This window comes from Ovis canadensis, chromosome 18, assembly GCF_042477335.2.
Source record: "Ovis canadensis isolate MfBH-ARS-UI-01 breed Bighorn chromosome 18, ARS-UI_OviCan_v2, whole genome shotgun sequence".
NCBI lineage: Eukaryota > Metazoa > Chordata > Mammalia > Artiodactyla > Bovidae > Ovis > Ovis canadensis.
This window is the reverse complement of record NC_091262.1, coordinates 68,673,071-68,700,512: the sequence shown is the minus strand read 5'-3', so window position 1 is coordinate 68,700,512 and position 27,442 is coordinate 68,673,071. Positions and strand designations below refer to the sequence as shown.

The window sequence follows — 27,442 nt, the reverse complement described above, 5'->3', positions numbered from 1 at the left end:
TGGGGTGGGAATGGAAAGAAGTGGAGGATGTGCAGCCCGAAGATGTTACAAAATATAATTGTAGCATAATTGATGGGATTAACATATAATAAAGGAATAAAAATATTTTTGGCTGAAAAAACTAATGGGTCTGCTAGGCATAATCTCCAACCCAGTTCTAGCTGTTTAGACAAAATTCCTCCATCAGTTTTGAAGGGCAAGAGAAGATCCTGGAAAAAAAGGTACCCAGGGACCAACTATGACTAACTCCCCTTGGATGTTTAGTTGTTATTAAAACAAGTTTGATGGCTGGGGGTGGTCCAGACTGAGATCAGATAGGCAAGTGAGGACAAGACAGGTGCAGCTCATTACCAGGAAGGGGCTGTCTGGATAGAAACCCAGACTCAGCAGCAGGGGTTCAGGAAGTGATTCCGGGTAGGTGTGGTTGATTTCACTAAGCCCTCCTGCCCCACCCTCCCTGCCTCATAACTGAAGGCCTTTGCAATCCTCCAGGTATATGGAGTTGGTCAAGAACCTCTAGCCTGGCAGAGCCAGCTAACTTATCCTTGAAAAGAGTGAGGCTGAGTTCCTAGTCTTCAAGCAGGCACCAGCTGTCAGGAGAGCAGGAGGATTTCTGGAAAACAGTAAGCAACCCTGGGGATGCTCTAGGACTTATGGGGAGGGGATGCCAGGAATTTCTCAACTTCCTGCTGATTTCATAGGGAAAGGACTGGTGTTTGTTTTAATTCAGATAGCACAGAAAATGCTGTTTTGTAGAGGGCTTAGTCGGATCAGGTAGGATCATCCGGATGACACACAGAAAGACAGAAAAGTCTAGGGGGAGACGAATTCAGAGTGTGATCAGTGCTGTGAAGAAGAATCCAAGAGATCCAAGAGAGCAGATGTGGGGCCGCAGCTAGTCAGCAAAAGCTTCTGTGGGGACTGACATTTTTGCCGAGACCTAGAGAGTGGGTAGAAAGCATGACCAGAGAAGGGTATGGCTTGGAGAAAGACTTTCATTTGGCAATTGGGCACACCACCAAAAAAAATCAGGAATCAGAGGTAGAACTGAGGGCGATACAGATGGAGACGTGGTCAGAGTGAAAGTGGCGGCAGATGTGGGGAGCGATGCAAACCAGTGACAAGTCAGGCAAGGGTATGATCCAGTCAGCTCACTCATCCTTGGTTTCCTCAGTTCCCCTGAGGATGATCTAGCCAGGAGTACTGACAAGACTGAGATTGAGGGGCTGGCCTTGGCTATGACAGTCTCTCTGTGGTCATGAATGTCTCCTTGAGCATCTTAACAACAGATCTTGACACATGGTCTTTCACGCAACATGAATCGCACAATCGGAAGGATCATAAATATTACTGTTATCAGTGAAACTGGCTAAAGTTTGGAGAGCACTTTAACACTTCCACAAACACTATCCACTTGATTCTCAAAAGAACTCCATGAACTGAGCACTACTCTCAGCCCCATTTTACACAGGGCTGAAGCTCTCATCAGTGCTTCCTTGATCAAGGTTCAATAAAGCCAAACAATCTCAGAAGCGCTAGAGCAGTATCCTAAACCAGGTTCCCTAATTCAGACACCTCTGTTCTCTCCATTTGGTCACAAGACCTTCAAATAGAAGGTTCCAGACAACTAACGAAATTTTGTAATATTTACAAAGATGAGTAAGAAATTATATGATTTTCTGGGGGATGGGTGGGGCTAACGAGTTCAATTTTGAAGATACTGAATCTGAAGTGACTGCAGGATCTTCAAGTGGAGAACCCAGTAAACACATATTAAGGGTGTGGAGCCACGAGAGGATTATAATGTGTCTGTATTTATTTTAGAGTTAAAGATCTCAGAGCTTGCTGTCTTGTAGGACAAATCGAGTGGATTAACCCTAATAGAGGTTAGTCTATTATCAACACAGAAATGATTCTATGTTTCAAGGGCTTTTTTCCCCTTGAAACTAAATGTAAAACTTGACTGTGTTGGGCATTAGTCTTTAATGGGGGGGGGGGGGAACTATAAACAGGATATAATACAGTCAAAGAACATGATTTGCAAACCATCATGAATATTTTTTAACTGAAGTGTAGTTGATTTACGGTGTTGTGCCAATCTCTGCTGTTCAGTAAAGTGACTCAGTTGTACACCTACACACATTCTTTTTAATACTCTTTTCCCTTATGGTTTATCACAGGAGACTGCACATAGTTCCCTGTGCTGCATTAGGTCCCTACAGAGGACCTCATTGTTTATCCATTCTCTCTATATAATAGTTTGCACTTGCCAACCCCAAACTCCTGCTCCATCCCTCTCCTTCCTCCCTCCTCCTTGGCAACCACAAGTCTGTTCTCTGAGTCCCTTTCTGTTTTGTAGATAAGTTCATCTGTGCCGTGTTTTAGATTCCACATCTAAGTGATATCATGTGATATTGTCTTTCTCCTTCTGACTTACTTCACCTAGTGTGACAATCTCTAGTTGCATCCATGTTTCTGCAGATGGCGTTAGTTTGTTCTTTTTTTATGACTGAGCAGTATTGCATTGTATATATGTACCGTATCTTTCTCCATTCATCTATCGATGGACGCTGAGGTTGCTTCCATGTTCTGGCTATTGTGAACAGCGCTGCTATGAACACAGGGGTGCATGTATCTTTTTGAATTAGTTTTGTCCAGATATATTCACAGAAGTGGTATTGCTGGGCCATAAAATCTGTAATGAACATTGATCATAATGTAATCAATTGATTATAACCTAATTAAAAATTAGTTGCCCAATATAGTTACCTAGCTACATTCCAGGCGGGGTGACAAGCACATATAAGAGGCTGGTGTGGGAACTACATTTAATATCCTGGGATAAAGCATAATGGAAAAGAATAGAAAAAAGAAAGTATATGTATGTATGTATAGCAGAGTCACTTTGCTGTACAGCAGAAATTAACACAACATTGTAAATCTATGATACCTCAATTAAAAAAAAGAAAGAAGAAGCTGACAGGCTTATGGAGTTGGTCAAGAACCAAGGTTTAGTGTAATAAAGCTGGGAGTAATCAAGAGCTCAATTTGATGGGGGATGTTAAAGTTTTAAAACTAATCACCAGCATCTATAAAACTCTTAATTTCTAATGCAGTGAAGGAAAAACAGCATTTATTTATTTATTTATTTTTTACAATTTTGAAACTCCAAGCCTCTGACTCTTTGCTTTTATTCTCTTTGGTCAATGCAGGCAATTCCCATGCCAGTCTCAGAAGAAGCCCTAGCTTTCCCCATTTTCCTCCTTTGTTCAAGCTGTGCCTTTGGCCTGGGAATTCTTTTTCCTACCATCTCTCTCTCTCTGTCTCTCTGTTTTTCTCAAATCCTCTTCATCCTTCATGACCAGTGGCTGCTCACATATCACAAAGCCTTTCCTGAGCTCCTCCCTAAAAGACCCCCATGGTTCTGACCCTGCTACTCAGGGCCGGGTCCTTTGCAGAGAATATTTGTGTGTGTTTTATCTTCACAAACATATTAAACAAGAGGCTAACGATCAGCTTTTACTACCTTTGTGTGCCTCAAAACTACTAACATGATGCCATCGACATCACAGTCATCAATTCTTATAAAAATGAAGGAAGGAGGGAAGGAAAATAGTACTGGAAATTGGGACACTCAGTCTTAATGGGGCCAACAGGATTGACAAAATGGAAATTGTTTGGTTAACCTAGATAAAAATATTGTAGTTATTTTAGGAGAACTTCTTTTCCCATATAAGCCCCCAAATAAGAATTGAAGGGTTTTAATAAATAATAAATAAAATTTAAAAGTATAAAAGCTTATTTTACAAGGCAAAAGTCATTATATTGTTTAAGGCCATATTTTCAAGTAGAATGGCAAACTGTCTTATATGGAAATTATCACTTTAAACAAGTTCTATCTTAAAATACAGGATGGCTGCAACTATGGGAAAAAAACAAACCACCTCAGCATAGATAAAATAACGAGAAAGAAATTTACCAAAATGTATACCGCCCCGCAACACGAGCGAGTTCAGTGTATCCAACTAGGACTATTTCCTTAAATACACTCAACACATTCTAAAAAGGCAAAGGATATGACAGAAAGCTTTCATTATAATAAGCCCAGAAATTTGTGATGAATCACACAGATTAACCCAGGCAATTAGGCGCCTCTTACATACCTTGGACAATGATCAGTAAATATGTAAATATCTTTCTGTTTTCTCTGCAGCACTATTATTTTACCAAACTAAATACTTCCTCCAGGACTGTTGACTGGATGCTTCTGCTTCTCTCTGTAAACTGTCAGTCTGGTTGAATACTCAGGCCCAGATCTCCAGCCATGGTCCTCCTCCTACTTTTCTCACTTTTTCTTAACAAAAAAAAACTTTTTTTTTTTTTTCCTGGGATGTCCCTGGTGGTCCAGTGGTTAAGATTCTGTGTTTGCACTTCAGCGGACATGGGTTTAATCCCTGGCCAGGAAACTAAGCTCCCACATACGGAGAGGTGCAGCAAAAAAAAAAAAAAATTTTGTTTTCCTCCCTTATGAAAACATCTTACCCTTACACTGTGTGTGCACATCAGTCACTCATTTGCGTCTGACTTTTTACGACCCCTTGGGCTGTAGCCTGCCAGGCTCCTCCATCCACAGAATTCTCCAGGCAAGAGTATTAGATGGGTAGCCATTCCCTTCTCCAGGGGATCTTTTCAAACCAAGGATCAAACCTGGGTCTCCTGCATTGCAGGCAGATTCTTTACCATTTGAGCCACCAGGGAAGCCCTACCCTCGCACTCTGGATTTGTTTAAATAAGAAAAGTATAAATCAAGAAATCACATTCACAATCTGCTCTCACAAAAGAGCAGTTTATGGTATTTACTTCTGTCTTTTAAAAATGGGTCCACCTGCACAAATAACAGTTTTTACAACATTGGAATAAGCTGCATTGTTTCTATCCTGCTTTTTCCTTCCAGTTAGCCTTATATTATAGGCATTCCCCCTTCTCCTTGGAAAGTTTGTCAGCTTCACTCTTAACCAATAGCACAATAATTCACCATTTTAATATACTCATTAAAGATACAGGACGCAAAGTTCTCTGGTCCTATGGCTCTTCGTGAATAACCTTCCAGTGGGTAGCTCCTTCCTTCCTCATCTCTCTCCTTGACTTAGAGTGAACTGGGTCCCAAGCCTTGAAGTGACAAAGGCAGAAAATGACAGATCCAGACCAAGCCTTGCCTTCCATGTGGAGTCTTCTCAGCTTAAAAAGGAGACCTCAGAAACAAATCCCTCAGCAATTTTAAAAAAGGCTTTCGACAGAAGCTCATTTCCTTAAGCTAAGATGCACCCGGAACAACGGGAAACTTGAGAACAGGAGGAGTACTAGGAGGAGGAGGAGGAGGAAACTGTAGCCCCACCCGCCTCAGGATGGAGGGAAAGGTTCTCGTGAGATGACTAAATGCTTAGAGAGGCAATTTGGTCTAGAGTCTTAATGCTGATTAGCTGAAGGGCCTTGGCTGACAGGACGAGGGAGATGGATGAGGGTGAGTACTGGGAATCTAACTTTTCTGAGGTGCTAAGTCAAGGGAAGGGAGACCTTTGGCGAGGGGAGGAGAACAGCAGAGACAGGAGACCCTGGATTGAGGCTGTTACCTTGTTGCGCGTATGCCCCCTTCCTCCCATTTCCTCACCTTTGATCAGACCTTGGCACGATCTTACAGTCATTCCTTTCCTTCTGAATGGATTCAGCTTAACCTTGAAGCTATGGACAATCTTTTCTTTAACATCCTGGGACTGGAATGACTTTGGACGGTCTGAGGAGGTCGTTTCCATGGCTGACTCTGGAGCTGAGGGAGGGCCACCTCCAGGATCCTAGACCTCTCCTGGTCCAGCTGCTCCTTAGAGAGCTGTCCTGGCCCTTGAGCTCAGGCCGCCTCAGAGCTGCAGCCACTCTGCTGCTGGGACTGAGAAGAACAGGGCCTGGCAGGCCGGGTCAGCCTGGTGGACAGACACACTGGGCCTGCCAGGCGAGGGGACTAAGATAGAGTGTGCATTTCTTAAAGCTGTGTCCTAAATCCTATATTATATGAACTATTAGGAATTAGAGGTGCACACGGTATTTTTATACAAGCCAGAGTTTAGTAGAGCCTTCTCCATAGACTTGTTGTTATGCTAGATTCCAGGGTACTTTTGTGCTAAATTCTAGGGTATTTCCCCCCTTGGCTATCCCCAATTACTGTAAGCCTAAAATGTTATATTATCTTTTAAAATATTATGCTTTAACTAAACAAGTAATACACACAAAAAATATGCTTGTTATAAAAGGTAAAAAGTACATATTTTTGGATAAAAATTCCCAAGTCCCCTTTTATGTATAATGTATTCCCAGTCCTCCTCCTTCCTCATTGGAACGAACTGTCAACAATTTGGTTAACTGCTTTTAAACAACACTAGGTTATATAAAATTGTTTTATACAATAAGATTATATAATATATATTATTTGATGACTTGCTTTTTAAAAAACTTAATCATATATCTCAGAAATCTTTGCAGGCTGGTACATATTGGTTTATCAATTGGTCTAAATAATTATAGTTTTCCATTCTGGGCATAGAAATACAATTTCTTTAATAAATTTATTTATTTGTACTATGCCTTATTCCTGGACATTTAGATTGTTTCCGATATTTTTCTCTTATAAACAATGCTGCAATACATGCCCTGTCAATATAACTTTGCATATGTATACAAATACTTCTGTGAAATATTTCTAAAAGAAGAACTATTAGACCAAGTACAATATCCACTGTAAGTTTTAATGGATATTTGTAGAGGAGGGAAAACTTAACATTTTTCCCTCTCCCAGTTAGGCTTGTTGGCTGGGAACCTATAAATTAGATCAGCAAATGACAGATTAACAGAAAAAAAGAAGTTTATTAACATGTGAACTGCACATGTGCAAAGAAGCATGCTGTGATGAGTAACTCAAAGGGGTGGTGAGAACTTGGGCTCATACATCATGTTAACAAGAGAACATGCATTTTCACAGAAAGGACAGAAAAAAAGGACTTTGAGTTTCTAGGGCAGTAGATTGTTGGGCGGTAAATTATGGGAGGGAACTAATGGAAGGTAAGGGTTAGTTAATACAGTGTTATATAGATCCCTATGGTTTTTCCTGTGGTCATGTATGGATGTGAGAGTTGGACTGTGAAAAAGGCTGAGCTCCCAAGAATTGATGCTTTTGAACTGTGGTGTTGGAGAAGACTCTTGAGAGTCCCTTGGACTGCAAGGAGATCCAACCAGTCCATTGTGAAGGAGATCAGCCCTGGGATTTCTTTGGAAGGAATGATGCTGAAGCTGAAGCTCCAGTACTTTGGCTACCTCATGCGAAGAGTTGACTCATTGGAAAAGACTCTGATGCTGGGAGGGATTGGGGGCAGGAGGAGAAGGGGACGACCGAGGATGAGATGGCTGGATGGCATCACTGACTCGATGGATGTGAGTCTGAGTGAACTCCTGGAGTTCGCGATGGACAGGGAGGCCTGGCGTGCTGCGATTCATGGGGTCGCAAAGAGTCAGACACGACTGAACAACTGAACTGAACTGAACTGAACTGGGGCTATCTCTGGATTGATGAGGGTCTAGAACTGTCTCTGGTGATTAACTTCTGTCCTTCCTAGTAGAGAGGGGAGGGGGAGTGTGCGTGCTCAGTCAGTTGCTTCTGATTCTTTTTGACTCCACGGACTATAGCCCACCAGGTTCCCCTGTCCCTGGAATTTTCCAGGCAAGAATACCAGAATGGATTGCCATTTCCTGCTCCATGGGATCTTTCCAACTCAGAGATCCAACCCGTGTCTCTTGCATCTCCTGCACTGGCAGGCAAATTCTTTACCACTGAGCCACCAGGGAAGCCTGGAGGTGGGGGGGGGGGGCACCTTTACAAATTAAGTTCTGCTTTTAGGCAAATAGGGGAGGTCAGAGAGCTTTTCTTTTATCTGCTGCTTCTCAGTTGCCTTCAGCTCAAAATAATCTTTATCCTGAAGTGGTATATTTGGGGGTGGCATAATTTGCTACCTTTCAGTTCAACAATTTTCTCTAAAAAGTCTGTATGAATTTATCCTCACACCATATATGAAATATAGGAGACAGTCCATTTCCATATACCCTCACAAAATAGACTGTTATTCTTTTAAGCATTTCTGAATGGATCAAAGATGGAATCTCATTATTGTTTTCATTTGCATTTCTCTGATTATAGCAAGACTTCTTAATATTTATGGCAACTTTTATATATAATGGATATTCATCCTTTGTTACATTTGCTGTAAAAGACCTAATTATTTAACTTGTACAGCCAGTCAAGTAATACTTTTGTCCTGCCAGCAGCTATTTGAAAATTGCTGAGTACTGAGTGGAAACAATCAAACAACACAATCATGTAGACACCATTAAATGAAAATAATGTTTCAAAGAAGCAACATAGTATTACATGATTAACTGACAGACAAGTGGTTCAAAGACTAAGAAATGGAGGAGCAGGGCAAAAGGCCAGGTGGGTGCCGGAGCTTGCTCTTCCCTGATTTGCTGGCATCGTAGGATGAGGAGGTTAAGAGGGGCTGTGGTTTCCACTGTGTTCTTCAGACCCATAGGGCTCTACAGAGCAGTCAAGGGAACCCCCATCCCAGTTCCTCCACCAGAGTTGCTCCTCTCAGGTATGTTTGTTATGTTTTTATTTGAATAAAGCACAATAGTCATTTATTTGGAAAGTAAAAAAAAAAAAGTGAAAACCTCCCAACTAACTTAAGAACTCAGGTTCTACAATCAAACTGTCTAGGTTTAAATGACAATTTTGCCACTTACTAGGTAGGTGATTCCGGGCAAGTTACTTAACCTCCCGAATCCTCTGTCTGCTCATCCGTAATACGGAATTTGTATTATCTTGTTGGGCAGTTGTAGGGATAGAGGGAGATAATGCATAACACACATAAAGCCTGGCGCTTAATAACGCTCAGTAAATGTTAGTGAGATATGAAACTTGTCACAGATGCTCCCCATCCTAAAATAACAGGGAAGGATTCATAAGGAAGTGGATGCCGAGTTTGCCTGAAGAATGGGTACAATACGGACATACACAGGTTGGGAAGAGGCAGGGCCATCCAGCGGTAAAGCTGGCCACAGTCTACTGGGAGGCCACAATACACACAAGGGAAGTACAGTTGATTTATCGGCTGTTGGGAGGTAAGGCTGGATGCATGTGTTAGGACCCCATCATGGAGGGCTTTGACTGCTTGGCTAAGGAATTTGGACTTGCATCTTTAGGTAGTGAGACATTGTCATCCTTATACAGAAATGCTCAGTAGTAATCTCATCACAAAGAAATCTTTGTAAGCTCTCACACCGAAGTGCCCATTCATATTTCTTAAAAGGGAAGAGATGAAAACAAATGAAGTGTTAATCAAAGTCCCAAACTGACAATAACAATGAGAAGTGGAAAAAGAAAAGACATGGAGAAGTGGACTAACTGCAAGGACAAAGGCAGCAGAAGCAAAGGAGCCGAGTCCACCTGACATTCAACGGCAGGTGTCCACGCCCTCTGCTGACTGTACCAGGGCCGTCTTGTCCCCTTCACTCCCTCTGTCTGGAGCTTTCTAGTCCTTTACTAGTAGCCTGCTTGCCTGGGATGTTGTGGGCAGTGGATTCTTTCAACTTGCCCTAGTCTGCATCCAAATTAGCCGAGGCCTTAGGAAGCCCAAGACGTCAAGGTATTTCACCAGAGGCTTACTAGCTCGCATACACCAGGGTGGTTCCTCCTTTCTTCCTACCCATGCCTTTGCCGAGATCTCATTAGCCTTTGCCTAGATTATTGCAATAGAATTCTTACTGCCCTTCATAGCCTAGTCTTGTTTCCCTCTGGTCTGGATTAATTCTGAAGCACAGCTGTGATCGTGACACTCCTCAAAAACCTCCCTTTAATCAAAGCAACACTTTTCCTTAAATACAAAAGGAATACATATTCAAAGCAAATGCTGGGCTGACAGAAAAAAAACTCAAAGGAAAGAAAAATTTCCCATAATTTTACCACCTGCAGTTAATCTGTTAACACAATGTTTTTTTTTTAAATTTTCTGTGTTGCTTTCTAAAGTTGCATGAATTATTTCCCCATATCCTTTGTCCTTTTGTTGATTACATTAGGATGAGAGGGATAAACTTTACATATTCAATTCTGAAAAAGCTGGCTAAAAATGTAACATTCAGAAAACTAAGATCATGACATCCAGTCCCCATCACTTTATGGCAAATAGAAAGGGAAAAAGTGGAAGCAGTGACAGATTTTATGGTGGGGGCTCCAAAATCACTGTGAACAGTGACAGTGGTCAGGAAATTAAAAGACACTTGCTCCTTGGAAGGAAAGCTATGACAAACTTAGAAAGCATCTTAATAAGAAGAGACATCACTTTGCCAACAAAGTTCCGTCTAGTCAAAGCTATGGTTTTTCCGGTAGTCATGTATGGATGTGAGAGTTGGACCATAAAGAAGGCTGAGCGCCAAAGAATTGATACTTTCAAACTGTGGTGCCGGAGAAGATTCTTGAGAGTCCCTTGGACTGCAGGGAGATCAAACCAGTCCATCCTAAGGGAACTCAACCCTGACTATTCATTGGAAGGACTGATGCTGAAGCCAAAGCTTCACTACTTTGGCCACCTGATGTGAAGAGCTGACTCATTGGAAAAGACCCTTATGCTGGGAAAGATTGAAGGCAAAAGAAGAGGGTAGCAGAGGATAAAATGGTTAGATGGCATCATCGACTCAATGGACATGAGTTTCAGCAAACTCCAGGAGATAGATAGTGAAGGACAGTGAAGCCTGGCATGCTGCAGTCCATGGGATCATAAAGAGTTGGACACAATTTAGTAACTTGAACAACAACTCCAATCCTTTTTGTAGGATATTTGGGTTGCATTGAATATCCTTATGTTTATACTTTTATACACAAATTATGATTTTTCTTAGGAAAAATTTCTAGAAGAGGAATTTGTGGATCAGAGGAATTTGTGGATCAATGGAATTTGTTTCAAGGCAACCTTTCATTTCATAAGAAATGTTGATAAACTGCCTTCAGAAAGGTGTAACATTTTATCCTCCCATCAGGGAGAGTTAGACACATTACTACTGAGCAAATAGCAGCATCTCAGCCTGGAGTCAAGCCACTCCTCATACTGGCCCTGCTGCCCTCGAAGGCCTCTCTCTCTCCTCCTCTACAGCCTTGCTGTCATCTGCCAGGTTATTCTCCTTGTACTTCACACATATCCATTCACGCAAACATCTCCGAGCACCCACCAGGGAAGGCAGGAGATTGTGGAGGTTAAAGGGGCAGGCTCTAGAGCCAGCCTACGGGGGTTTGAGCCCAGCTCTGTCCTTGCTGCATGGCAGGGACAATATGAACACCTCCATCCCAGAGTGGCTGAGAGAACGAAAATGATTTCAGACACATCAAATGCTTCAGACAGTGCCTAGCATGTGGTAAGTGTTCAGTGAATATCAGCTGTAATTATCAGCAATTAGGAACAATGGTTCATTCTAGGCAATGGGGGAGGGGTCCAGGGGTGAGAAGAGGGCCAAGGTTTCTGCTTCCTGAAACTGATTCTAGATGCTATGAAGTGTGCTCTGCAGAAAGTCAAAAGGCTGTTGTGATGGCAGATGATCATAGGGCAGGGGATGGGGCATCATGTTCAGCGGTTAAGGAAAGTCCCTGCCTGTGTGATGGTTACGTCTGAGCCAAGACCCGAGGGGTACATGGGACATCTAAGTGTTTTGATGTCTGAGGTCAGGAGGTTGGCACCTCAGAGCTCATTGCAAGCAGACAGCTGCTCTAAAGTCTCTATTCACTTTAAGGCTCATAGTACTTGGAGATATATTTTGATCCTTTTATATCCTTGTCTTTGTGTTAGTCAAGCACCAGCAGTCATGCAGCCGCGGCTTACTTCTAATCTTACTCATCATTAACCCCTGTGGGCTGGTGGCCAAGGCAAGACAGCCTTGTGGGCGTTACTATGTTGTTTTTTTTACAGTTTTTTTTACTAATTGATTCTGCTTGATTTCCTGTTTTGTTGAACTTCTTGTTGATCCTCTTGGCTTTCTTTGCCTGCTCTCTTGAAGGCCCTCCCTTTTGTTCTCTGAAGTCACTGTCTCCTTGACATGAAAAACACTTCAGTGAGCTAAAAGCATAATTATATTAAGTGAATATAATTAATGTAGGATGCATTGTGATATTTTCTATTCTACTCTTTAAAAAAAATACTGGTCACATTTCTCTAAATTGATTTCACAAACTACTAATAGGTTAGACATGTTTACAAAATGCTGTTTAATTATTCACAGTCATCTGTCTTGGATTGTGCCCTGAATTTTCTGGTTCCAATAATATAACTATTTAAGTGCCTATGTTACATTTAAAAGGCTGGAAAACTTTGTACTATTTGATCCAGTGACCCATCTTTGAATCTGCCTCAAGGAAAGATTGTTACTAGGAGAGGGGGTCAAGTGAGCATTGTACACGTTTTGTTTTTAGCCAGATATTTGACAAATTTGTGAGAAAGATGCAAAATGAAAGCTGGATTTGACTTTAGACTGTGAAGACAATTTAAAAACATCTAATCAAAAAAAAAAAAAACCCCACCTAATCCAGTTTCCTCACATAGAGAATTAGATGCAGTCACAGCTAGCTGAACAACTCTACTTACAGAGTATTTCCCAATGGCTCAGTGTTCATGTGGAAGGAAGCTCCAACGGTGATACTCCACTGGCCTGGGACTTAACCCTTAATGCTTAAATCAGCGTATGACCGAAGACTTGGACAACAACCTGGAAGACAGTTTAGCCAGTTCCCAGATGGCGAGAGAAAGTGTTTGGGTGAAAGAATTAGGACTCAAAAAAATTCAGCCAGGTAACAAAGACAGGCTAAAACCATCAAAGTGAACTCATTTAGTGAAATTGTAAAGAACTTTTGTGAAAAAAGAGTTCAAATTGCAAATGGCACAAAAACTGGCTGGAGCAAACATGAGTTTTTCCTTTAGGGGGCTGTTTGGCAGCACCCCCAGCAACTACCCACTAGACGCCTGTAGCAGTCTCTCCCCAAGTTGTGACAACCAAAAATGTCTCCAGATTTTGCCAAATGTCCTCCAGGGGGCAAAAATTCCCCCGTTTAGAACCACTGAGATAACTGATGTACTACTGGGGGGAAAGGACGGAATGAATTTTTATCACCAGCAAAAACAGTGAAGCAAATACAACCTGAGGCGCCAGTGCTAAGAGCAACTGCTGCTGACTGAGTGCTCACCCTGCACCTGCCACCGTGCTAAGGCCTTTATACGTGAATCCTCACTTCATGCCCACATGAACCCTAGGAGGTGGGCACACCATTGTCACCATTTTTCAGCCGAGGACACTGATGTCCAGGGACCTTAACTGACTTGCTCAAGGTCTCATAGCCAAGATGGTGACATCTTGCACTATTATGCTATGAGACTTTTAAGATTATACACTAAGTATACACATTAGGCAGCAGCCAGTGCCTTCATCCACCTGGAATGTGGCTGAGAAGTAAGAAATTAAGTTGTAAATAACCTTGTGGTGCCCACCTGCACCCACATCCTAAAGCAGGGACTTGCCTGTAGCTAAGGTCCCAGCCTCCAGTCACTTCTTTGACTTAGAAAGTGTTAGTCGCTCAGTTGTGTCTGCCTCTTTGGGACTCTGTGGACTGTAGCCGCCAGTCTTTGACTTAATTCATACAAAGTTCTAGTATGCTCTTTCTTGTATCATCAGGATAATAGAGTAATTTTTAGAAAGCTTGTCAACCAAAGCGATTAAGAACACAAGACGGCACTTCAAGGGTTAAGTTTCAGTTATCTGGAATTGTTGTGTTGTCTAGGACCTCAGTTCTTGAGCTAGGTTCAGAGGTCACTGGAATCACTGTGCTAAATTGCTGAGTCCTGAAACTAGGTAGCAGGGTGCAGAGGTCTAAGATCTGGACAGCAATCATAGCCAAGTTAGAGCCAGGTGCAACAGAAATGTCGAGAAGTGTTGGGGATGCTGAGCCCAGGAAGCCACAGCTGTCCCCTTGCCCCATCTCACCCCCCAGTGGCAGCCTTGGAGCTCAGGTCTGTCGACCTGCAGAGCGCCAAGAACAACCAGGAGCATCACACACAGGAGATGGGCCTCCAGCGGCTCATCGTGCGCCGTAGCCAGTCCTTCACCATCCAGCTGCATTTCAACCGCCCCTTCCACTCGAAGAACGACTCCATCACCTTTGTGGCTGAGACAGGTAAGCCCACCCATCCCCAAGGCAAAGTTCATCTGTAGGGCCCCTGCCTCTCCTTTCTGAACCACCCTCTCTCTCTTCTCCTGGGACCCCCAGATTCCTATTAGTGCACTTAAGATCTGGCTGACTCAGCCAACTAAGGTTGTGATAATACAGACAACTTTTAAATATGCAACAGGCACTGTGCTACAAATTCATGCACGTTATCTTGCACATTATCTCATCTAATCCATGACAAGACTTTCAGGTGGATACTACTATGATCCCATTTTATAGAATAAAAACAAACAAACAAACAAACTGAGGCCTACATTGGAAAAGGGCTTCCCAGGTGACACTAGTGGTAAAAAACCCACCTGCCAATGCAGCTGCCGATCCCTGGATCGGGAAGATTCCCTGGAGGAGGGCATGGCAACACACTCCAGTATTCTTGCCTGGATAATTCCATGGACAGAGGAGCCTGGTGGGCTATGGTCCATAGGGTTGCAAAGAGTCAGAAATGACTGAAGTGACTTAGCATGCACGCACTTGATAAAGAATATGCCTGCAATGCAATAGACCTGGGTTTGATCCCTGGGTCGGAAAGATCCCCTGGAGAACAGAATGGCTACCCACTCCAATATTCTTGCCTGGGAAATCCCATGGACAGAGGAGCCTGGTGAGCTACAGTCCATGGGGTTGCAAAGAGTCTGACACGACTATCACGACACAGATGTTAAGTGTTTGTCCAAGGACATCTAGTGTCAGTAAAAGGATTAGCAAGTTGTGGGAGGAGGTAAGGGTCCTTCCAGTTCCCCTGCAATCAGGTCACATAGATTTTGAGCCTCACTTCAGGGTCTTTCTCTCTCACACAGGACCAGCACCCAAGGAGCTGCTGGGAACCCGAGCCACCTTCTTGCTCACCCAAGCCCGACAAGGCAATGGCTGGAGTGCTTCTGACTTCACCGTTCATGCCAACTCGCTCTATGTCTCCCTTTTTACACCACCCAGTGCAGTCATTGGTCCCTACTCTCTGAAGATGGAGATCTCTCAGGGCCCAAGTCATAGCACAACCCACCCTCTGGGGACCTTCATCCTACTTTTTAACCCTTGGAGTGCAGGTATAACGTGTTCACAGGTTGTAATGCTAACTGATCCATTGGGAATGATCTGTGAGGGTCTACTTAGAAAGTCCCGAGATAAACTGCTGGATATCTATGCAATGTGTTACCATGTGCTCACTAAAAATCACCTTAACAGAGAATTTTTAATGGGATGATAAAAAAGGTCATGGCTTGATGTTAAATGAAATCGATTAGGGAATGGAACACATATGATCTTAATTACACATATGTGCAGAAAAAGAAAGTGCAGACAGGTTACACCAAAATATAATGACGAGTGTCTCAGTAGTGGGAAGGGGTGAACTTTACTATCCTCTTTCTGTTATCCATCTTTTCCAAATCTCTATGACCAGCTGGCTGCTTTTAAAACCAAGAGAAGATAATCTTTTTCTAAAGTGTAGCTTATATCGCTGGCCTGTAGAAAAGCACATAGACTTTTAAGGAGCCCAGTCTTGATGTCTATTGCCATCAACCCATTGCTTCTCTGATTATCCAGGAAGATACTGTCGTTACTGTTTTTTAATTTTGTTACTGTTTATTTTTTGGTTCGGGGCTTTGTCCCCTCTGCTACTCTTATCTGCTCAGAGGACGATGTCTACCTGCCAAGTGAAACGCTGCTGCAGGAGTATATCATGATGGACTATGGCTTTGTTTACAAGGGTCATGAAAGATTCATCACCCCCTGGCCCTGGAACTACGGGCAGGTAACACTGTCAGCTGAAGTGGGCCTTAGACAACTCTGTTAGCTTGTGAAGTACCACTAACAGAAGTCAGGGTGTGTAGTGCTGGAGTGAGAGGCGCAAGGAAGGAAGGGGAAATGCTTTTTCTTCTCAGTTTTTAATATTTTGTATGAAAAACTTAAAGCATAATGCAAGTAGACAGGCTACTCTAATGAACCTCCATGAACCTCTTACCTTCAATAGTGATCAATTTATGGTGAATCTCGTTTCATCTGTATCAAGGATTTACAAACTATAGCCTGTGGCCCACTGCCTGTTTTTGCATGGCCCAAGAGCTTAGAATGGTTTTCATACTTTTCAAACTGCCAAAAAATAAGAATTAAAAAGAACACAGTCGTCCTTCAGTATTTTCAGGGCATTGGTTTCAGGATGCCTCCACAGATACCAGAAACAAGCATGCTCAAGTCCCCTATATAAAATGGCATAGTATAATATTTGCATATAACCTACGCACAACCTCGCATGTACTTTTAACTCATCTCTAGATACTTATAATACCTAAAACAATGTAAATGCTATGTAAATAGCTCCTGGAATTGTGCAGCAAGTTCAAGTTTTGCTTTTGTGGAATTTTCCAGAATTTTTTTCCCCTAATATCTTTGATTCTATTGGTTGAATCCATGGATGCAGAACCCACTGATACAGAGGGCTGACTATATTTTGTGATGTGCAAATTATATGAAGCTCAAACTTCAGTATCTAATAATACCCTTTTATTGGAACACAGGCATGCTCATTCATTGAGGTAGCATCTGTAGTTACTTTCACGCCACAATGGCAGAATTGCGTATGGAGACTGAGACCCTATGGCCTGCAAAGGCTAAAATAGTTATTCTTTGGTCCTTTACAGAAAAACTGCTGATCCCTGGTGTATTCTCCCCCATTCCTCCTACCTCATCACTGAATCTTTTGGAAGCAAATTACCACATCATTTAGTTCACTAATACTTCCAACTATAGTTCTAAAAGATGATGACTCTCTGGAAAATTAAACCACAATCCATTATTGTAACTGAAATAATGAATGCAGTTCTTTAATAACACCAATTATCCAGTTAGAGTACACAGCAGGGGATCACTGACTCTGAGCAACTTTTCTACTCCACCTCCAGCCATGGCTAGGATAGTTTCTCTCCGCTTCCCACTACCATCTCAGCCCTGTCCACACACCCTGGGAGGGAAGAGTGGGGTGGGGGCAGGAAGCAGGGAGCCTTGCTGAGGAAGATCAGTTTCCTGTTCCCTAACAATCTGTATTATTTTTGAAACTTGGAAAACCACCAGGGCATTTGATAGCCAAAAGGCTTAGGATGCATGTACAAATATATGTTGTTTGTCCTGCGTTTGTACTGTCCACTGTCTTCTGTGCCCACACCATCAAGGCTGAACTCTCTCCCTGACTTCAAGGCTCTCCATGCTCTTCTCACTCCTCACACACCTAGCCTTATATTTATCCATCCGATCGTTTCCTAACCCCACAAGTCCTCCAGAAAGAAAATCTCTGAGCCTTTGTCTCTGGTATCCACTGCACCCAACGACCTCAAGTGAACACCCCTACCTAGAGCTCTTCCTGTCTACTTAGTCCTTCCAAACCCACCGGCTCCAACAGTCTTCTCCTTTCAGTTGACTCACATCTCTCTAAATTCCATTTGCATTTTCCATCAGAAACACACAGGTCAGTTCTTCAAATCCTGAATCTGACACATTCCCCACTTGACTTATAAGCTCCTTGAAGGCAGGACTTGGTCTGATATTTAGCACCTACCCCCGCCACATATACACCATCCCTAAAAGTCAGTGCTACCAAGTTGGCTTCAGAATTCTAGACGTTTTTATTCTGCTCTTTGTTCTTCCGTGACTTCCCTGGCAAGTTTGAAGAGGACATCATAGATATCTGCTTTGAGATTCTGAACAAGAGCCTGTACTTCTTAAAGAACCCATCCAAAGACTACTCGCAGCGGAATGACGTGGTGTACATCTGCAGGGTGGTGAGCGCCATGGTAAGACTGGAAGCTTCCCTGGCCCCACCCCAGCGTCCCCAGCTCAGGCGCTACGGAAGCTCATCTGTCTGTCCTCTTTAGATCAACAGCAACGACGACAGCGGCGTGCTGCAGGGGAACTGGGGAGAGGACTACTCCCGGGGGGTCAGCCCCCTGGAGTGGACGGGCAGCGTGGCCATCCTGCGGCAGTGGGCGGCCAGGGGCGGGCAGCCTGTGAAGTACGGGCAGTGCTGGGTCTTTGCAGCTGTGATGTGTACGGGTGAGTGAGGAGGGCCGGGTGGGCATGCAGACTCGCTTATTGACTCTTTTTAAAAAATTTTTATTTTTACTTTATTTTACTGTACAATACTGTATTGGTTTTGCCATACATTGACATGAATCCGCCATGGGTGTTGACTCCTTATGATAACCCTCTGAGGTCGGGCTGGGATTGTCTCTACTTCACCTCAGTTAATTGTGGCTGGTCTACAGACCCACAACTAAGGAGTCGTGGACATTCAGCTCATAAACAGCACACTCGCTAGTCTCAGGGAATCCTGCAATATCCAGTGAAGGGCTGACCTGCTGCAGTCACTCCACAGACTCCTTGATGGAGCAATTAGACTATTAGAATGGTCACCTGGATAGAGGAGCTTCTGGTCCCAAAGTGGAGGCAAAAGTGGCTTCTTTCTGCCAGCAGCTCAGCCTCCTCAGCTCAAGATGAGCCTGGGGTCAGGGGCAAGTTGGGGTAAGCTTGAGATGCCAGCAGATGATCTGGGGAAACCTTATCTCACCTGTAGGCAGAGCTGCTGGCTCCCAAACACCACTGGGAGATTCTTGAGGAGTTATTAAGAGATTTACTACTTTGTTAACTACCCTTAAGGAGCATCCGTGTTTTATACATTTATCAGTTACTTATAATTTAGTCCCTGGTCATCAATCATATTACCTGTGGATATGAGGGAAAGATGGAAAGCACTGTGGTGCCTGTTTATCCTCCCCCAAGACGCAGGAGTACCTGGCACAGTGCTGCCTGTTCCACTGTGAGGCTCGAGAAATGTTTACTGAACCGATATGTTGACTCTGAGTTGGAGAATGAGGGAGCGCAGAATGGGAAGGGCAGAGACGGGGGCCGAAGTTCCAGACTTTTACCAGAAGGGCAACACAGCTTCGCAGTTATGTACAGGTGCTGCAGACAGCAGAGAGGTTTACATATGAGCGCTGAAATCAAGGGACCTCCTTGTGCTCATTCGTTTTCACTGGAAAATGCTCAGCACAGTGGCCGCACTTAGTACAGCCAGATTTGCCTTAGGCCGGGATGTCCCTGATCAGGCAGGAGTTAAGGAGGAGGGTTTAGGCCTTTCGACTCTGCGAAGAGAGGGAGAAGGTCTGGATCTGCATCTTTGCTCCACGTCTGGGCCTCTCCTCGGCCAGGCCCTAGAATCTACAGCCTTTGCATGAGGGGAGAGGTGCTTCTGCTGTTACCTCTGGCCACTCGCAGCCCTGGTCTGACTCTCACTCCTGCCAAAGATTTGTGAAAAGCCCAGGAGCTGTGCTGGGAGTGGACAGGTGATTGCAGACAGGTGGCATCCTTTGGGGCACTTGAATGAATTGAAACAAAAAGACTGGCCAGTCTTAATAGTCCTCTTACATTTCAAAGCATTGGCATCCCCACAGGGGCCTCAATGGGCACCATTTGCTCCTAAGAAGGATTGTTCAGTCGCTAAATCATGTCTGACTCTTCGTGACCCCATGTATGGCATCATGCCAGGCTCCTTAGGGGTGGGATAAACCTCTCTCTAAACTCCTCACCTTGCCCGTAGAGGTGGGGGCCTGGGTTTCAAAGGTCACATCTGGCTCTTGGCTTAATTTCTTCTGCCCCGGTAGGTGTGTCTGGTGGCGGCAGTAGGAATGGGTTGCTATTTCTTTCTCCAGGATGATTCCTAAAAAGCCACAAGAGGGTGCTGTTGTCTTATCGAAGATGGTCGTTCCCTCACTGTCCATGCAAGATTCCCTTTGTCGCTGATGTCTTCTGCGTATCTCTATAAATCTATCCTGCTCTTCTATCCATACTCTGATTTCTTTCTTACCTGCTTCAAACCCTTTCATTTGAATTGAGTTACAGATCCAGAATTTCAGAACTGAAAATCATCTGGTCCAACTCCATTTTGTTACATACAAGCTAAGGACTGTCTACTTAAGGTCACACTGCTTCTCTTCTGAACACAGCACAGGTCTCATTTTTTTTTTCTTTTCTTTCAAATTATCAAATGCTTAGGTTCTCTGTTTTTGGTTTGGAAAGCTGCTGAATGGGAAAAGCCCTCAATGATCAATTGGGTTGTTGTTAATTGTTTTAAGTGACCCTCAAGTGATTTCTTTCTCCTGGTGGAATGGAAACCATGGATAGGACAGGTAGGCCGCAAGGATTCTGGGCCTGGGTGCGGTGCTCTGAGGATAAAGGAGGTATAACCTGCAAGAAGGTTTAACCTGTAAGCACTTTGGCTTTTTTCTCTCCTCCAGCTTAAAAGTGAGAAAGTATGTACGTGAGACCAGTGATTCTGCTTGAAATGGATTTGGTAATTGCCCATGCGTTTCCTCTCTTTAGTAATGAGATGCTTAGGTGTTCCAACACGTGTTGTTTCCAATTTCCGTTCTGCACACAACTCGGATGCAAACTTGACCATCGACACCTACTATGACCAACATGCAGAGATGCTGCCAACTCAGAAGCGAGACAAAATATGGTAAGGGGCACTGTCTCCTGCAGATCTCTGCTCTGTTCCAGGTAGGGCAGGAAAATTCTGATGCTTTCTGATGTGATGCTTTCTGGCCTTAAGGAAATACTGCCCCATACATTGTTGCCAGTGCTCAGCCAGTCCTCAGCCAGAAAGCTGTTCTGGCTAATCAGATCATCACGTCAAGCTCATTTCAGACATAGAAGACTATGAGTTAATGTACTCTGAGGTTGGCAACCAAATGAACAGACTGTGAGCCCTCTGAATACTGACCTCATCTTCCTCTTCCTTCATTGAGCCTTTCTGTCTGTCTGCATATTTCTCTGTTTCTCTCTCAGGGCAAAGCCAGGACTAGCTGTCTCTGCATACTTACTCCGGTCTCTCTCGACCTGTCCTCTCCCTGCCCCACTCTCCCTCCTGGCTGGCATCCGTGTGTGTCTCTGTGTGTCCCTTTATTTTTGGACCTCCCGTTGCTTCCCCTGGCTGCTCTCTCCTCTCTTCTACCCCAAATCTGATTTCCTGTTTTTGCTTTTCCAGCCAGTTTCCAGGTAAGACCTTTGAATTGTATGAGAATTAGCTGCTGTCCCTAGCACTCCCTCCCTCTCTGAGCTCCTCGAGGGCTGAAACTTCTCTGGCTCTACGAGCAGTAGTTTATCTGGGGAGGACATACAGTCCTGTAGAATTCTGTCTGTGAACACACAGCCTGAACCTAATCATGAGGAAACGTCAGGCGAGTCCAAAATGAGGACCACTCTGATAAAAATCAATCAATCAAGACTATGTTCAAAATGTCAATGTGATAAAAACAGAGCCTGCAGAACTCTTCCAGTTCAAAGTATACAAAGGGTATTGCCCAACTAAATGCAATGTGTGATCCTGCACTGGGTGGAAAAAAAATGCCATAAAGGATATAATCAGGTCAACTGACAACACTGAAAAATAGACAATAAGGTAGATAAAGTATAAATATTAAATGTGTGAAGTTGAGAACTGTATAAGACTACGTAAAGGAAGATCCCTATTCTAGGAAATCTCCATCTGAAAGAAAGCCAGTGCTAAAGCGAATGGAGCAAAACACTAACAATAGATGAACTGGGTATATGGGTGGTGTTTATCCTAGTCTTGCAACTTTACTGTAAACTTGAAATTACTTCCAAATGTAAACAACATAGAAGAAACAATGATATAAAACACTCAGTGTAGGGTCTGATACCTGGCAAATCCTCTGAAAATGTGAGCCCTTTTCTCCTTACTGCCTTCTGCAGGAATTTCCATGTCTGGAATGAGTGCTGGATGATCCGGAAAGACCTCCCTCCAGGATACAACGGGTGGCAGGTTCTGGACCCCACTCCCCAGCAAACCAGCAGCGGTGAGTGAAGACCACTGTGGAAGGGCCTGCACTCTGTGGAGAGGCCATTCAAAGCGACTGACCCCGTGAGCAGGAGGCCAAAAGGGAGCGATGCCTGTCCCACTTCGTCCACTTTTCAAAGTCGTAGCAGAGACAACTTCGGGTCCGGGGTCTAACTTTGCCATTGACAGCTGGGTGGGCCAGTGAGTTACCGGACCTCTCAGTCATTTGCTCCCCTGTAAAGGAGGGAAGATGAGGATGATGCGTCCCAGGGTGGCTGTGAGCATCAGATGAACTCGTGGGAACTGGAGAGCACCCAGTGGAGGAGGCTCATTGATGCCACTGCTTCTCCCCATCCCACCTCCCTCCTTTGCCTCCCACGGCCATGCCCCACTTGCCCTAGCCCACCTGTCAGCAGCCGAGTTAGTGGTCCACCACTCCTGTTCCCTGCCCAGGGCTGTTTCGCTGTGGCCCTGCCTCCGTGAAGGCCATCAGGGAAGGGGAGATCCACCTGCCTTACGATACCCCATTTGTGTATGCCGAGGTGAACGCTGATGAAGTCGTTTGGCTATTGAAGGATGGCCAGGCCCAGGAAATCCTGGCCCATAACACCAGTTCCATCGGGAAGGAAATCAGCACCAAGATGGTAGGGTCAGACCAGCGCGAGAACATCACCAGCTCCTACAAGTACCCAGAAGGTGCCTGGGACCCCAGGATTTTCAGGGAGGGGGGCAGCTCTTACCTCCTTTGCTTGCCTGGCAAGGGGTTTGAAGATGACTCTCATGTGTAAACCATTACCACCTAAGCCAACCACCTCCTCCTCAAAAGACGACTAAGAACAGCATCCAGTGCTTATATTCAGGAGCTCATTTAACCCCAATTTTTGGCAACTCTGTGAGGCAAGGAGATATCCCTGGGCTGAATGTGACAGAGCCCTGCACCAAGAGGTGAAGGGACCATGATGGAGCGAGGGTTTGAGCCCAGCGGCCAGCAATACCCATCCCCGTGTTCTCAGCTGTGAGGCTGTATCATCTCTTTCAGCAGCTATTCTTGGGGTTGGGGCTTTGGGAGGGGGTCTGGGAGTTTCTGGGAGCCTTGTTTCCCCAAGAAGGTCATTGTTCCTCTTGAATCCTCCCCACTGATGTCTTTCCTGGCTCTCCTTTCTGTCAGGATCCCCTGAGGAGCGGTCTGTGTTTATGAAGGCCTCCCAGAAAATGCTGGGTGTACGGAGGACCTCTTCACCATTCCTAGATCTGTTGGGGTCTGGGGGTGCTGTGGGCCAGCCGGCACAGCTGCAGCTTCACCTGACCAGGAAGCCTGAGTGGGGCCAGGACCTGCTGCTGAAGCTGCATGCCCGGAGGGTGGCAGACAGAGCCCACCCCCAGGGGCCCATCCACCTGGTGGTGGACTTCTGTGCACAGACTCTGCTGCACAACGGTGGTACCCGGAAGCCCCTCTGGAGACAGAAAGTGCACTTGACCCTGGACTTTGGGGAGGGTGAGTATGAGGCAGACCTGGAAAGGCATCTACAAGGAAGGGAGCTTGGGGCCATGAACAAGTCACCCCCAGTACACACACACACACACACTCTCTCACATACATCGGGCAGTGAAGCTGCTGTTGACAGGAGGTTGAATGCCAGGTACTATACCTCTGATGCTGCCACCAGGGAAACACAGCAGTGACCTCGGGGGGCTGGGGTGTAGGGTAAGCACTATCTCTCTCTTTCTCACACACACACACGTAGACACACACTCATTTTCTCTCACACACATACACATTTTCACTCTCTTTCTTTCTGAGACCCATTCCTGGACTCAAAATGCATTTTGTCTGTGCTTAGATATACAGTGGCCGCTCTCGCTACCTTACAACAATTACAGAAACAAGCTGACGGATGAAAAGCTGATCCGTGTGTCTGGCATTGCCAAAGTGGAGGAGACAGGGAGGTCCATGCTGGTTTTAAAAGATATCTCCCTGGAGCCTCCCCACTTATCTATTGAGGTAAGGCATCTGGACAGAGCAGGGGCTGGGGGGTGCCCTCTGACTCAGCCAACCCAGGGGCTGGGGGTACAGCAGCTAACAAGACACAGTCCCCGCCCTGGACACCAAATGGATGATTAGAGTGCAGTATGGTGTGGTCTCTGTGCTCTGTGCAAATGGAACGCTTCCCAGGGGAGGTGACATTTTATGGAGGATGCACAGGAAGACACTCTAGAGAATAAGGCATTTTAAGGCAAAGAGATAAGAAAGGCAGTGTCTGGAAGACGGAGGAGAGGAGACAGTTTTGAGAGAGACTCAGGCCAAATTCCTTGTCACCTGATAAGACAGGGGTGACAAGGAAGAGGGAAACAAATGAAAGGTGAGCCTCACACCTCCAGTTCAGAGGCCTGAGGGGCTGGCGAGGCCATTGCACAGGGAATGAACACAGGTGGAGGAAGGGTCAGTGGAGGAGGGCAGGGACGATGCCCAGCTCCTGTTACCAGGGTTTTCCTTCCTCTGAAGCCGCCTTCCCCCACTCTCCCCTCTTACCTGAAAGACTTGCCCACTGCCTAATCCTCACCTGCCTGTGCACCTGGAGGATTTGTCAACAGCACTCTCCATCCCGATGGGAATGAGAACTGAGTGGCTCCACGTCATAAACCATCTGGCCACCTGACAGTTTTCTCCTGGGCTGTGAGGTCATCAGGCAGCCTCCCACGGAGTGGGGGGTGTGGGCGGGGGGAACAGTGGGCAGAATCACAAGAGCAGACACGAGCCTGGGGCTGAGATGAGGCCCTGCCCACCACACAGAGCCCTGGTTACAGCAGGATCCACTGCAAACACATCAGATGCCAACTAGGCTATTAACTGGTCCCCGTTCGTAAGAAGGAGATTCCCAGGTGGCTCAGTGTTAAAGAATCTGCCTGCCAATGCAGGAGATGCAGGTTCAATGTCTGGGTTGGGAAGATCTAGAGTAGGAAATGGCAACCCACTCCAGCATTCTTGCTTAGAAAATTCTATAGACCGAGGAACCTGGCAGTCTAAGGTCCATGGGGCTGCAAAGAATTGGGTGTGACTGAGCATATTGCTAAGGAACCATGGAATGATTTGTATGACTCTGCTGGATACCAAAGCTATTTTGATCTTGTTCAACTCTGGCACACTCACTACAGTACAAAGGACTCGTTTCTTTTCTGTGAGTTCCAGGGGAGCCACAGTGTGTTCCTTTTCTGTGATTCTCTGATTGAGCCAGAACACGCTCCCAGTAGGATCTGGGTGGTCGAGTCATTTCCGTTCAAGACTTGTTTACCAGATAGCCATCATATGGTTGGCAGTGTGCTAGGCACTGGGGCTCAAGAAGTGAGTAGGACGGCACCCCTGCCTCCCACTCACAGACCAAGGCCATGACTGCCCTATGACACAGCCCTCACAGGTGATGCATGGAGCGCACCTGGGGAGACTCAGAGTGGGTCTGCTGATGTACGTGGAGACAGAGCAGAGTGGGAGAAAGACCCTGGCTGGGGTCTGGGACACCTGGGTCAGGTCTGGGCTCTGCCATTAACATTTCTTGGGACCTTGGCCTCAGAATGACATCATTGTTGGCATATGGATGGCATGCATGACACTACTTCCTCATCCCATGCCTGTGTCAGACATTACTAATCAATCACAACTCTCTCACTGACTCTGGATTGTTCTCAAGATCCTTTTTTTTTTTTTGTAAATTCATTATTTTTTAATTGAAGGATAATCTTAAGATTCTTTTTAACACAGCATTCCTATCAGTCACAACTAACAGGTTGGAGCTGGCACTTAAGTTGAAATCTAACTGCCATCCTGAGCTAGATGATGGGGAGGGAATAGATTTCACTTTGGTGCCAATTCCCCATTGGCGGTGGCTTCCAGAAGTACTGTGAACTTATAAGACAGGCCAGGGTATGTGATAACCACGAATACCCTGGGCTTCTGTTCTCTCCCTTGCAGCATCTTAACCCCTAAATAAGCAGTCCCTGGTGGTCAACAGATGGATGGAGTTCGCTGAACCGAGTGCAGGAAGGAGGCCGTGTCCCCACGATATCCTTGTTTTCTCTCCACACAGGTGTCTGAGAGGGCTGAGGTGGGCAAGGCACTGAGAGTCCACATCTCACTCACCAACACCCTCTCGGTGCCTCTGAGTCACTGCACAATGGTGCTGGAGGGCAGTGGCCTCGTCAGTGGGCAGATATCAAATGAGTAAGTCCTGTGGCCACCCACCTGTCTCCTGCTGGTCTTTGATAAGGGGAGTCTCGTGGGCTCATAGGATGGTCCTTAGACTCCTGGAGGATGCCTCCTTGCCCCCACCTTCCCACCTTCCTCCAGAAAAGGTTGAGCTCGGTAGGTGGTGTGGGTGGGGTAGGGTGGGGTGGGAGGTGCTTACTGACCAAGAGCAGAATCCAGAACACTCACCCCAGCAGTTATTCCAGGCTCTAACAGGCCCTTTTTGACCTGCAGCCTTGGGACTCTGGTGGCCGGACACACTATCAAAATTCAAGTGGACCTCTACCCCATCAAAGCCGGACCCCGCCAGCTCCAAGTCCTCGTCAGCAGCAACGAGATCAAAGAGATCAAGGGATACAAGGACATCTTTGTTGCTGCAGCCAGGGCTCCTTGAGCCTCACGCTCACCTCCTCAGGCCCTCTAGTTGCCCAACTCCTTCCCTGCCCCACCTCCAGACGCCCTTTCAGCCCCCCTATCCACCCCTCAGGCCCACCTTGCTCTCTTCTTCTCCTGGAGGTGTGTTTTATCTTTGTTCCTCTGCTGTCCTCTTCCTGGCCTACCTGGGGGCGAAGGGAAGCTCTGTGCATCTTGGGAAGAGACAATAAAAATACTTTATTTATCACCTGTGTTCTTTTTCTGTGCTAACAAGCTACTTACTGCTTATGGTCCTCTGTGGCTGGGCCCTTCCTGTCTTCTCTCTCCTCCTAGAAGGGCCCCAGCCACAAGAGAATGAACTGTGATTTCCTCTAAATTAGCCTTTCTGGAATGCTGGATCCCAGGTCTCTTCATTTAAATCATCTTAGCAAGTCCGCAAGCAGAGGCTGGAGGGACGTTCGGGGAAGGGGACCTGGGAGGATTCTGGGAGGACAGTGACTGCGGCACTGCAGGGACCAGGCAGAAGCTGCTGCTGGCCTGAGAGCCTGGGGACGGTGAGGCAGGGCCCACTCAGGGCAGTCCCAGGACGACTGGGAAGCACTTCGTAGAGGCTGCCCCCTAAACAGGCCCT

The 27,442-nt window shown here is 45.5% G+C and overlaps 1 protein-coding gene across 1 annotated transcript; it reads left to right on the top strand.

Annotated features, from left to right (window-relative positions):
* The first annotated feature begins 494 nt into the window (after positions 1-494).
* On the top strand, positions 495-27,058 carry TGM7 (transglutaminase 7). The gene is made up of 13 exons (XM_069558828.1): positions 495-623; positions 14,117-14,299; positions 15,151-15,396; positions 15,985-16,103; positions 18,007-18,135; positions 18,217-18,394; positions 20,720-20,858; positions 22,115-22,218; positions 22,653-22,895; positions 23,368-23,694; positions 24,041-24,201; positions 26,279-26,412; positions 26,671-27,058. Coding segments are annotated over exons 1-13 (2,124 nt in total). The 5' UTR covers positions 495-622; the 3' UTR covers positions 26,831-27,058.
* Positions 27,059-27,442: the final 384 nt, after the last annotated feature.